Genomic DNA, 12,649 nt, shown 5'->3' on the forward strand with positions numbered 1-12,649 from the left:
TTGCACTCCTTTTTAGGGCTAATCTTTCAGGGACGACGTTATGGGTAATGTAATGTACCCCCCTCCAGATTCTCAGCCATCAGGCTGCAGGGAGCATTTGCTGCACACAGGAGCTGCTGCACCTCACAGATAATGGAAATATTCACTTTATATGTTACTACATTTTGAGAAGGAATAATATCAACTAATTTTTATGTTTTTAACTATCTAATAACACACTTTCTCTCTTATTGCCTTTTATCTCGTGATGTTTTTGGTGAAAATTGACTGATTGAACATTTGATGCTCTTCGCCTAATGTAGCTACATATGAACACTGCGACCCAGAACATGTCCATAAAGCTGGTAACACCAAACACACACATGTTCTGGAATAAAGTTTTTATTTCACACCATCCTCCATTATTTACACCCATGTTATGACGTTCTCGCTCTCATTCTTATGATCCGCGGAGGGTTCTGTTATTGTGCAGCTAATATAATGGCTACATCTAAAAGTGACTTTATTATCTCATTAACTTGGTTTATGAATACTGTATACAGGCGGTCCCCTACTTAAGGACACCCGACTTACAGACAACCCATAGTTACAGACGGACCCCTCTGCCCACTGTGACCTCTGGTGAAGCTCTCTGGATGCTTTACTATAGTCCCAGACTGCAATGATAAGCTGTAAGGTGTCTGTAATGAAGCTTTATTGATAATTATTGGTCCAATTACACCAAAAATTTTGAAACTCCAATTATCACTGGGGCAAAAGAAAAAAAATTGTCTAGAACTTTCATTATAAAATATACAGTTTCGACTTACATACAAATTCAACTTAAGAACAAACCTCCAGACCCTATCTTGTATGTAACCCGGGGACTGCCTGTATAGTTATTTTTGGGGTAACCATTGTGTAAGGAGGATACAATTATAGATCAGTGCAATATTCTGCAAAATGGTGTCCCCTGAGGATTTAACGTTCCCTTTGCTGCATATTTTGGTGAATAAACACATGTGGGGTCTGTATGATCTCCTCACATCTTGCCGTTTTAGGAAAGTATATTTTCTTTATATAAGTAATTTATTGCTGTTTGCTGCAAAATTGCATGAAGGTGGTAGTGTGTATGAATTAAAAAGTTATTTTTGTTTACATGGTGGTCCGACACTCCCCGGCATCGGCTCCTGGTCCGTCACAGGCACCATGACGTCAGCCACAAGCTGTGTGCCGATGCCATCATATCTATCTACTGTTTATATATCAGTTTTGGAATGAGGGAGGAAACCGGAGGACACCCATGAAAACACGGAGAGAACATTTAAACTCTTTGCAGGTGGTGACCTGGGACTTGAACCCAGGACCCCAGTGCTGCAATGCTGTGATGCTAACCACTGAGCCACCGTGGTGCCCATCAATCTCCCTATCATCTATCTATGTATCCATATCCTATAAAATTCTCCCATATTACAGATTGTTATTGTTTTACCATACTAAAGGGATCCTCTTACTGACCGTTACTGGCCACTTTTAGTTTTGCCCGGGGCCCCACTTTGTCTAAAACTGGTCCTGAGTGGCCGATAAGTTTGTAAATGTTTTATTGCCCTAATATGCAAATTAGTGAAAGAGGCTACTGGGGTGTGGAGTAGCCGGAGCTGAAGCTACACGACGCGGCTACTTCACGCCCCAGTAGCTTCTTTCGATCCTCCCACCAGAGATCTTCAGCGTGCAGCTCCTGGTAGCTGTGCACACTCATCCGCGCTCTTCATAGACTCGCTCTCAGAAGATATAGTAGGAGGAACGAAAGAGGCTACTGGGACGTGGAGTAGTTGTGCCCTATAGCTTCAACTTCGGCTACTCAATGCCCAAATAGCCTCTTTCCCTAATTTGCATTTTAGGGCAAAAGAACATTTCAAAACTTATCTGGCAATGAAAGATTAGCCCTAAAAGGGGCTGCAGTGGCATTTATTAGAAGAACCTTTCACCGGATCTACCTTAATAATGAAATGCAAAGATTACATGAATATTCTAAATTTTCACCAAACTATTTACATATCCAGACTAATTATATAAAGAAAAAGTACTTTCCTAAAAACAGTAAGATGTGAGGGGTTCATACATACCTTATACGTGTATATTCAGCAAAATATGAACAGATATATTATATCTCTCTTACAAAGCAGTAAGCAAAATAAAATACTATATATACATAAACCAAGATAATGTTTAGATCCGACGCGTTTCCTGATCTCATTCATCAGGGATCAGATATTCAGTTTTGTGATCAATACATAAGTCCACAACTTGTGGATGTGATTATGTGATTGACCACATTGTGGGTAAGACACATATAGATGGCGTGTCCCCGCATAGATGTCAGGCGGCTGCCGCTGACATCTATGCGGGGACACGCCATCTATATGTGTCTTACCCACAATGTGGTCAATCACATAATCACATCCACAAGTTGTGGACTTATGTATTGATCACAAAACTGAATATCTGATCCCTGATGAATGAGATCAGGAAACGCGTCGGATCTAAACATTATCTTGAGGAGTGCTAGCTTCAGATAGAGACCTTATCAGTTGAGCCTAGTGATCTGAGGGCTGTACCAGCACCAGAACAGGCTAGTGTCTCTCTCTTACTAGATAGCTGCTGAAGCCTCCCACTGACATCTATCAGATCCCTATAGGTATCGACGTATATCAGTCTGAAGTTGGGGTCTGATCTCCAATTTCTTTTTAACACGTATATAGTTTAGTAGTTTCTATCATTTTATTAGTAAACATAAATAAAAGTTAGGTTTTATTACTAGTTGTACTCTCGATTTACCCACAGTGAATTAGTTTCAAGACAAGAGAGGTGAACAATCTCCTATCTCTACCCAGTGAATAAAATACATAAACCAAGCTAATGAGATAACACTTTTAGATGTGCGCCATTGTATTAGCTGCGCAATAACAAAACCTTCCATGGTTCATAAGAATTTGATTAACCCCTACGGGACTCAGCATCTTTTGGCCTAAAGGACGCGGCCCCATTTTTCAAATCTGGCCTGTGTCACTATAAGTGGTTATAGCGTGGGAACGCTATGAGATATCCAGGGGATTTTGAGATTGTTTTCTCGTGACACATTGTACTTCAAATTATTTTAAAAATTTGGATGAAATTTGGCCAAAATTTGGAAAAATTCTTTATTTTCAACGTTCTAAATTGTCTACTTTTGATGCAGATAGTCAAAGCACCCAAATTAATTCATAACTTACATTTCCCAAATGTCTGCTTTATGTTGGATGGTTTTTTAAGATTCCACATATTTTACTAGAATGTTATGAGGCTCAGAATTTAGGTATCATTTTTCACATTTTTTGTAAAATCACCAAAACCTGTATTTAGATGGACCTGCTCAACTTCTAATTGACACTGAGAGGCCTAAATAATAGCGAGACTCATAAATTACCCTAATGTGGAAACTACTTATGAAAAACCACTTTTAAGAAGTTTGTTAACCCTTTACGTGTTTTATAGGGGTTAAAACAAAATGGAGATGTAGTCTGCAAATTGTAATATTTTTTCACAATACACTCATTTTGGGTGCAAAATTAAACATTTACAATGGATTAAATGAATAAAGGCTCCACAAAGTTTGTTACCCAATCTCTCCCGAGTACACGGATACCCCATGTGTGGTGGTGAACTGCTGTATGGGCGCACGGCCGGGCATAGAAGGGAAGGAGGCGCCATCCAGATCAGATTTGCTATGTCACATTGTACAGGATATAATTTTTTTCTTTTTTTTATTGAGCACCTATAGGGGCTTATTTCTTTTGCCACATGATATGCACTTTTCTGGTACATAATTTTGGGGCATCTATAGCTAATTGGTGAGATTTTATTAACTCTTTGTTGGTGGAGGAAATGAAAATCATACTTCATTTATATATTTTTTTATTTTTTCCCATTTTTACTGAATAAAAAGTAATTTGGCAAAATTGTTGTTAATTTTAGCATCACCGTCTTTCATATGTATAACTTTTTTATTTTTCACCTCACAAATCTGTTTAAGGGCTTATTTTTGCGAGAATGATTGTTCTTTTTAGTGGTCTTTATTTTAGATTGCGTAACTTTTTAAAATCACTTTTTAGAGCATTTTTAAAGGGCATTGATAAAAAAATCATCTTTTTTTTGCTAATATCCAAGGGGTGGGGGCACATTTCACAGGAGAATCCCTTCTTTTATATCAATTTAAGTGCCAGGGAACCGGAGATATTAAAGGAAATTAGCCATTTAAAAAAAAGGGATATTCACCTATGCTCCTCTTCATTTCGATCTCAATGGAGAGTGTTAAAGTGCCATCAGGAGTGATTTTTATTTATAAAAATTGCACCCAAAATTTATATTTTAAACATGAATTATCTCCAGCACCTAGAAACACAATTCTAAATGAATTTCTCAGAGGAAGAAGTGAGATTCTAGGTGCCACAGAACCAGGGTTATAGCCCTCTGAAAAGAGGATGTATCGCGTATGTCCTTGGCCATACACATGCCACCCTGTGCGGATGTACGAGCTACGCCTTTGGTAGGGAAAGAGTCAAGGGTGGATATCTCTGGCTCTACGAAGCATCTATACACAATCCATACATTCTCCCAATTATACCATTATGACACCATATGTGCCAGGGTTCAGGAGATATGAAGTTTTTAAGTTGGTCCCCACAGCCCAGTGCATATGACGATTCCCTGGGATGAAAAGATCAGGTCCTTTTGCTGCCAAAGTTTGCGAACTCTTCACCCACTAAAGACACACTAGCAGTAAACAGCGGAGCAAGGAGGCAGGCATAATGGTTGTCTACATATACCATCTCTAACCTTGTGCTCCTGCTTGTGTTCTTTGAAGAGCCAGTATCCTGCGAGGATTCGTTTTGCATCCATCTTTCCCCATTAGATGAGATTTCCAAGCCTGCAAAACAAGATGCAAGTATCTCCATCGGTACTAAACATTTTTTTTTAATAAAAAATGAAATTGACACCACAGATTTTTTTTTTTTATCTCCCTGCTCAAACAGTCAGAGTGACATGCCCCTGCACTGCCACAAATAGCACTGGTTTCCATGAAGGAGCATTCATAAGAATTATCACAATCTCATAATTCTCTTAATTTTGCCAATTGCTTTTTCCCCAATACAGAAAAATGTGATGCTACATGTGAGCAAGCTCTAGTCAGCCAAGTGTGGAGTGTAACACAGGACTTCATTCCTGAGCATCCCTCTTATGTAGCCCATCTACTGGCACCCAGCTATAGAATAAGGGGGCAGTGAATTTTAAGGGTGGATGCATTCCTTTTTTTTTTTAATTTCTAAATAAAGGGTCCAAAGTTGGGAAGGCAGTTTTCAGGATCCATTTAGTTTAAAGGAAATCTACCAACAAATTCCATCATAGTAAACCAGGGCCACTTACTCATAGACCCAGGCGCTGTGACTGTGGTGATCTTCTAAGTCTTATGTATGTGATATCCTTGGCCTCCTTCCTTCTAAAATCAACTTTTAACATTGTTCTAATTAGCCCGCAAGGGCTCTGGGGAGTGTAACTAGAGCTCTCCCCCAGGATGTTACACTGTACAGGAGCACACCCCCTCCTACTTTGTGCTGCAGCTCCCTCTGCTGACATCAAATTACGTAATGTAAATGGATGGGGGGGGGGGGGAGTGCTGAACAGGAATAGGAGGATAAAGTGTGAAAGATTGTCAGAGCCTTGAGGGGCTCTGGTAATGCCACCCAGAGCCCTTCATATTAGCACAATAAAAGGTGTCTGGATGTGTAAGACACTGCCTTGTCTGGATCTATCAGTGTCACTGGTTTATCATGCTGGATTATGATGGTAGTAGTTTTAGCTTAGAGATAATATAGGTTAAAAAATACAATATAGCTGTAAAGGGTTACTCCTGTGTGCTGAAAAGATCCTAGAGCAATGCCATCATTTATGGTTCATGTGGATCTGTGCTTTGGGAATGAAAGGGTCACAACAATTTCCTGTTTGGGACGTTGTGGTGCAGAGAGAAAGAATGAAGGGGATGCAGAGCTGTGGTCCCTTCCTTCTGTGTCCCAGATGCTGGCATATTCAAGTAGTATGCCATCACCTAAAAGATGGGATATCCCTTTAAATCTTGCATTTTAAAAAAAAGCAGAAACAAAGACACGATTGATTCACAATCTGCACAACTGTTGGAAGCAAAACCCTAAGTACCCGGAGAAAAGGCCTTTTAGCGTGCAGTATTATCAGGGGACGGGATGGCTGCCATAAAGCGCTGGCAGAGCGGGAGACGTGTGACTGGAAGTGGTATTTACTGTGTTATTGGAAGAAACATGGGAAGACACACGATAAAACACGCTGAACACTGTCTAAACATGCCAAGTCCTCAATAATGTAAGAAGGAAACGACAAATGCGGTTTATGTATGGATGGGCTGACTTATGGTATTTATACCTACTGTGTATTACAGGGAGCGCGGTTGTCAGACTTTGACCAGTTGCGGTTATATATATATTAGGAATATTATAAGTTGTAAGGAATAGTTTTTTTTAGAGATTAAAATGACTGGAACTGTTCTCCGCAGAGATCACAGAAGAAGAGGAACTAGTTGTCTGGCAATGTGAGAGCTTTATAGCTTATACTCGCGATATCAGACACCTAATAGGGACTGCCGATCGAGCACTCCTCCTATGTGAGGTTTCCCTACGAGATGCACTGGTCCTGGGTGTCAAAGTTGAAGTGGATTTGGTTGCCTCAATCATTTTAATCCCCGCTACCCAGCATCCATTACTGCGAGGTTGGCTCAATAATGACCTCGCCTATCAAGCCTGGCTTCTTGAAAATTGTGTAAAATAAAAGTCTGAAAATGTACCCCGCGTCCTCTGTGCCAAGGCCCCTCCATTTAATCTTTTCCTGGAATGAGGAACACTATCGCATAACAAAAGAAATCCCCCTTTCTGCAGATTTTCTTTTTCCAATTAAAGAAACACACAAGACATGAATGCGGCGCTGGAATTTAAGCAGGGAATGAGCCGAGGAGAGGACAACATGCCTTTATCTAAAATTATAACTCTGTGTCCTTTATTACAGGTGCTGGGGGGAGATCGCTTACAGGAGAAAGAAAAGGGAATATTCACCTGAATACGGGGTGCGGAGGATAAATAGCGCCCACCGCCACCCATTACAGTAATGCCAGCTGGCACCAAGTACAGGGCAACGTAAATCCATTTAGATTTAAGAAGAAAAATTTTAAGACCACTGAATAGCTACCATAACCACAAATCTTACCCAAATATTGCCTTAGCTGTCTAGGAGCCCAGAATGGAAATCCTGACAAGTAATGTATAGTTCTGCTGTGATATCACTAGGTATGGCAGCTGGTTTACCATTCAGGAGCCTGAACAAGCTGGGTGGCAACAGCTCTAGTAACTGGAAACACAGCCGAGCTGTAACATAAACCCCAATTCTTTATTAATTTGACATGATAAATCATTTACTGTTTGAGTTTCGGAAAGGGATATTTACTGTCAGCCAAGCAGTTACCTGGTATAGCAGAAAGTCGTCTTACACCTGAGCTGGCTGGTTCTCCATGGGACAAGATTAGTTTTCTATGTACAGTATATACAGGTAGAATTAATCCAGAATGACAGATTTGTGATGATTACACAATAAATCTGTCATCTTCCTGGCTGGCCATGTTATGGTGTAGTGACTGTGTACAGACCTGTCCTGGTTGTTGTCATTATGTCTTGTGTAACATATACAGCCTCCGCACAGATACAGAGGAAAGTACAGAAATGATTATTATTATTAGATCCACAACATGTCATTAAATAAAAAAGATTTATATTATGGATGAGGCTCCCGTCAGGTGTTTCAAACACCAGCAGGTAATTAGAAGTTTTACTTATTTAGGAAACAAGAAAATTACAGGTACGGATTGTAGAAGTTAGCTAAACAGAAGAGGCCAAATATACACGCTGTGGTCGCAATTTTCAAAAGATCATGGTGAAAAATGCTATTAGATTGTGATGTTTTGTATTTTAATCTTAATTTTTATATTGCAATTTTCTCATCTCATTACCAAGGTATTTCAAGCCCTTAAAGGAAACCTAGCACTTTACAATCGTACTTCTAAGCCTCCAATTCCTTGCACCAGCTCAGGTTGAGCTGGTGCAAGGAATTGGAGGCTTATAAGTACGATTGTAAAGTGGTAGGTTTCCTTTAACTGATTGTTGACCACTTTCTAGATGTCTGCATTAAAGTGTATCTTAAATTATGGCGATGCTTTTTCAACCTCACTGGAGTCTAATATACAAGCAGAAAAAACAACTTTTTCTACCCAGAAACAGAACACCACATGGCTCAGACCTCCACCTGGCGTTGCAGCTCAGCCTCAATGACTTAATACTAGACACCAGCCATAAGCATCAGTAGGAGCGGTTTCTGGAAGAGGCCGCCATGTTTTCTCTCAGGTTATGACTCACTCTACATTGTACTAAGTTACCTCTTCTCCTGGTATAAAGTTTTCATGGCATAATGGGCAGCGGTTTGCAATTTTCTCTCCTTTAGCAGCTGTAAAAAAATTAAAATAAAGAAATAAGATGACATTAGATCATTGTAATGCTTCTTAAAGGGGTTTGCCCATGAAAGAAAATTCTCAAATTACAACCCTCTAGTGATGTTTACACCGTAAAGATCATTGTTTACCCCTTACTTTACAATTTTCCTGCTGTTTAGCTCCTATCACTCAGTGATGGTCAGTGTAATATTCCATAGTGTGGGTGGGGACTCTGACCAGACACTTCATGGTCCATGTAATTCTGTGGTTAGATTATCTGGGTACAGGTTTATATACACTTTCACCTGGCTTCTGAACATTCACTAGTATCTGACACACAGAAAGACACATTACATTCCTAGCTTTGCCACTACAGCCCTAACATAAACTGTCAGCTCTGCTATATACCTTCCTCATCCCCTGGAAAGAGATCTTATCAGTCCGTAGCTTGTAGCTTTACTTTCCACACGTTGTTGCTTGCTGGCAGAAAGTCAGTGGGACACTTTTACTTACCTGGTCCTGCACGCTCCCTGATCCAGAGTGTCCGACGAGATTGCACCGTGCCGCGATTCACTTACACCCTGCGCCCGATATCCTGCATGTGTTGCTCCCTGCTCAGGTCCACCGGAGTTCACCTTCTTCCTGGTGCATGTAAAGGCTTGGCTTGCGACACAATTTTAAAGTCAAATCCCACGGTATGTCCGAATCTGGCGCGATTGCCCCACAATCCACACAATACCATTCTAAATCCCTGTCCCGGCGGCGCGGTCCCTAAAAGTCGAAAAACCCAATGGAAATGAGGCTGCGGGACCCTTAGTAAATAAGCCCCAGTGTGTGTGTGTGTGAGCTCATCTTGGAATGCAAGGTTAGGGGCTGGAGGCAGAGATGAGCTCAGTGCAGTGCCAGACAATGGTGTTCACCCAAAGTGCATTTTTCAGATAATGCACAATTCACTAAGATTGTGCGCCCTATATGCTGCATCTGTTCACCTTCTTCTTCCTTTTGTATGTAAGTGGATGTCTTTCAACACAATTTTAAAGTTAAATCCCACGCTCAATCCAAGTCCGTCGGATTGTCCGACGGCACGGCCCCCAATTTCTGTCGCATAAAAGCTGGTGCGATGGCGCCAAAATCCGATTGCGTGCGACACAATCCCCTTCTAAATACCTGTCCCAGCCGTGGAATACAAGAAAACGGCCGGAAGTCTGACGGAAATGTGATCTACGGACCCTTAATAAATAAGCACCAATATGTCCTTCCCGACCCTACTCTTCTGATTTATGGTCAGATCCCAGGGCAACCAGAATTGCATACACCAGGACTCACAAAGACAGGTTGTAATTAGATCTGTGAAATGCTGTATGTTTAACGGTGAATTAGAGAATGTGTTATTTTGTTATCCTGAGTATATTTAAGAATCTTGTCTTTGTGAGAATACCCCTTTAAAAAAAAAAAAATAGACCATTAGTATTTTTAATTACAAGCCTTATGTGATTTGATAAATGAGATTCTTATCTTTAGTATGACACCATGGTTTCTAGTTTCTATAGAACCAAAGCTATGAGGCAGTTCAAAGAACACTCCCCACGCAACCACTAAACTTGACTCATCCCGGGTTAATATAGCTCCTCTCTGTTCATTTTGGAAGATATTTTTTATAGGTCAATGCTTGAGATTTCACATAAAAAAGTACATTTCATACCCTACTTGTTTAATGGGGTAAAATTTGGTGACAGGCTTTAAGGGGCACCATCACCAATTTAAGTTATCAGTTGACAAATATATTTTAATCCATTGAGAACTGTAATGTTGTTAAGATTTTTGAGGGATAACTCCTTTTAATCAACAAACTAGAAAAATGAAGAGACAGTTTTGAAGAACAGCTTGTAGAATAAGATCTACCAAGACTCTTTGCCAATTGCTGGCTGCCTGTGTGGAAGAAAAAATCTAGGCAATCTGTAAAAGAAAGGCTGGTGGGGATGAACTGCCCCACTTCCATACTAAAAGCAAAATCAATGCCCACTGCTATCTCAGACTAAGATTTCAGAGCCTCATTGTAGGACGTGGAAGTTTTCCACAATTCAAGTGCTCGAAAAATAGACAACATATGTTTTAATCAGATGTTTATTTACTTGACGTAGAATTGTTAGAGCGAGAACATTACTAATGCATGAAGTAGACCCCCTGGCCTCACACTTTTGGTTTCCAGTGAGTAACAATCATTGGCCTTGTCCAGCTGGTGGAGGAGTCTTGTGTACATGGACACACCCTGGCCTTTGTGAATTCAGTCAAAGTAACTGTAAGGACTTGGAATAATGTCCATTTGAGATGAGGAAATTCTTTGGGAACAGTGTCTGGGACACGCCTGTGATCATTGTATGGCTGGTGGCAGTGGGCCAGGGTGTGGGGGCAAACTCTCCTGCCAGTTGTAGGCACACCAGTAACTCTTGGCTATAGAAGTTGATTTTTATGAGTTCCTATGTGGATGAAATTATTCGTTTGACAAATGACTGATGTCAGACTGCCATGTAGGATGTAGCTGACCTGCTGACAGTGGCACCAGGAGGGGGAGGTAGGAAAGGCTACTACCACTGTTATATGTCAACCCTTACTATGGAACATGCCGCTTACAAAACCACCAACACCCCATAAAGACTGGAGAGCATTGGGTGGAAGTAAGGCTAGTTGTGTAAGGACGGGGGAGGTAGCAATGTCACCAAGGCTGTTAAATATACAGGGGTTCATGCTTTTCCAAGTCACAAGAAATTAAAATGAAAAAGTGCAATAAAACCTTATGAAACCCCCAAAACCCTACTACATGCGTCTACTTACTGTGGCACTTTTTGACATTGCTGATACAACAGCTGGTTCCACCTGTATCCCGCGTCTTTTCTCTTTTTTTATCAATTATGTGGGCAAAGAGATTACTAACTCCTAATGATAATGATGGTGACATGGAAAAGTACTGTCTGGCAGATTAGGGTGTAGTTACAGATACTACTGCCTAGCAGATTAGGGTGCAGTCACAGATACTACTGCCTAGCAGATTAGGGTGCAGTCACAGATACTACTGCCTAGCAGATTAGGGTGCAGTCACAGATACGACTGCCTAGCAGATTAGGGTGCAGTCACAGATACTACTGCTTAGCAGATTAGGGTGCAGTCACAGATACGACTGCCTAGCAGATTAGGGTGCAGTCACAGATACGACTGCCTAGCAGATTAGGGTGCAGTCACAGATACTACTGCTTAGCAGATTATGGTGCAGTCACAGATACTACTGCCTGGCAGATTAAGGTGCAGTCACAGATACTACTGCCTGGCAGATTAGGGTGCAGTCACAGATACTACTGCCTGGCAGATTAGGGTGCAGTCACAGATACGACTGCCTAGCAGATTAGGGTGCAGTCACAGATACGACTGCCTAGCAGATTAGGGTGCAGTCACAGATACGACTGCCTAGCAGATTAGGGTGCAGTCACAGATACTACTGCTTAGCAGATTATGGTGCAGTCACAGATACTACTGCCTGGCAGATTAAGGTGCAGTCACAGATACTACTGCCTGGCAGATTAGGGTGCAGTCACAGATACTACTGCCTGGCAGATTAGGGTGCAGTCACAGATACCACTGCCTAGCAGATTAGGGTGCAGTCACAGATACTACTGCCTGGCAGATTAGGGTGCAGTCACAGATGCTACTTCCTGGCAGATTAGGGTGCAGTCACCGATACTACTGCCTAGCAGATTAGGGTGCAGTCACCGATACTACTGCCTAGCAGATTAGGGTGCAGTCACAGATACTACTGCCTAGCAGATTATGGTGCAGTCACAGATACTACTACCTAGCAGATTAGGGTGCAGTCACAGATACTACTGCCTAGCAGATTAGGGTGCAGTCACAGATACTACTGCCTAGCAGATTAGGGCGCAGTCACAGATACTACTGTAACCCTGCCTGTCCTTATAGACACAATTGGGGAGATTCCTTATGCCGGGTTAATGAATTCCCCCAATATACTTCCTTCAATGTCCTCCTTCGAAATATGACATATGATGCTGTAACTCTGTCTTT

The 12,649-nt window shown here is 41.3% G+C and overlaps 1 protein-coding gene across 2 annotated transcripts in view; it reads right to left on the reverse strand.

The window, feature by feature from the left end:
- Positions 1–12,649, reverse strand: part of CEP104 (centrosomal protein 104) — a 79,544-nt gene that overhangs the window by 3,196 nt on the left and 63,699 nt on the right. For both annotated transcript variants that reach the window (XM_072156198.1, XM_072156197.1), the window contains exons 20-21: positions 8,522–8,589; positions 4,855–4,945 (exon numbers count right to left, since the gene is read on the reverse strand). In XM_072156198.1, coding sequence (XP_072012299.1) covers positions 4,855–4,945; positions 8,522–8,589 — 159 coding nt within the window. The remainder of the gene's footprint in view (positions 1–4,854; positions 4,946–8,521; positions 8,590–12,649) is intronic.

This window comes from Engystomops pustulosus, chromosome 6 (genome assembly GCF_040894005.1).
Source record: "Engystomops pustulosus chromosome 6, aEngPut4.maternal, whole genome shotgun sequence".
Lineage (NCBI taxonomy): Eukaryota > Metazoa > Chordata > Amphibia > Anura > Leptodactylidae > Engystomops > Engystomops pustulosus.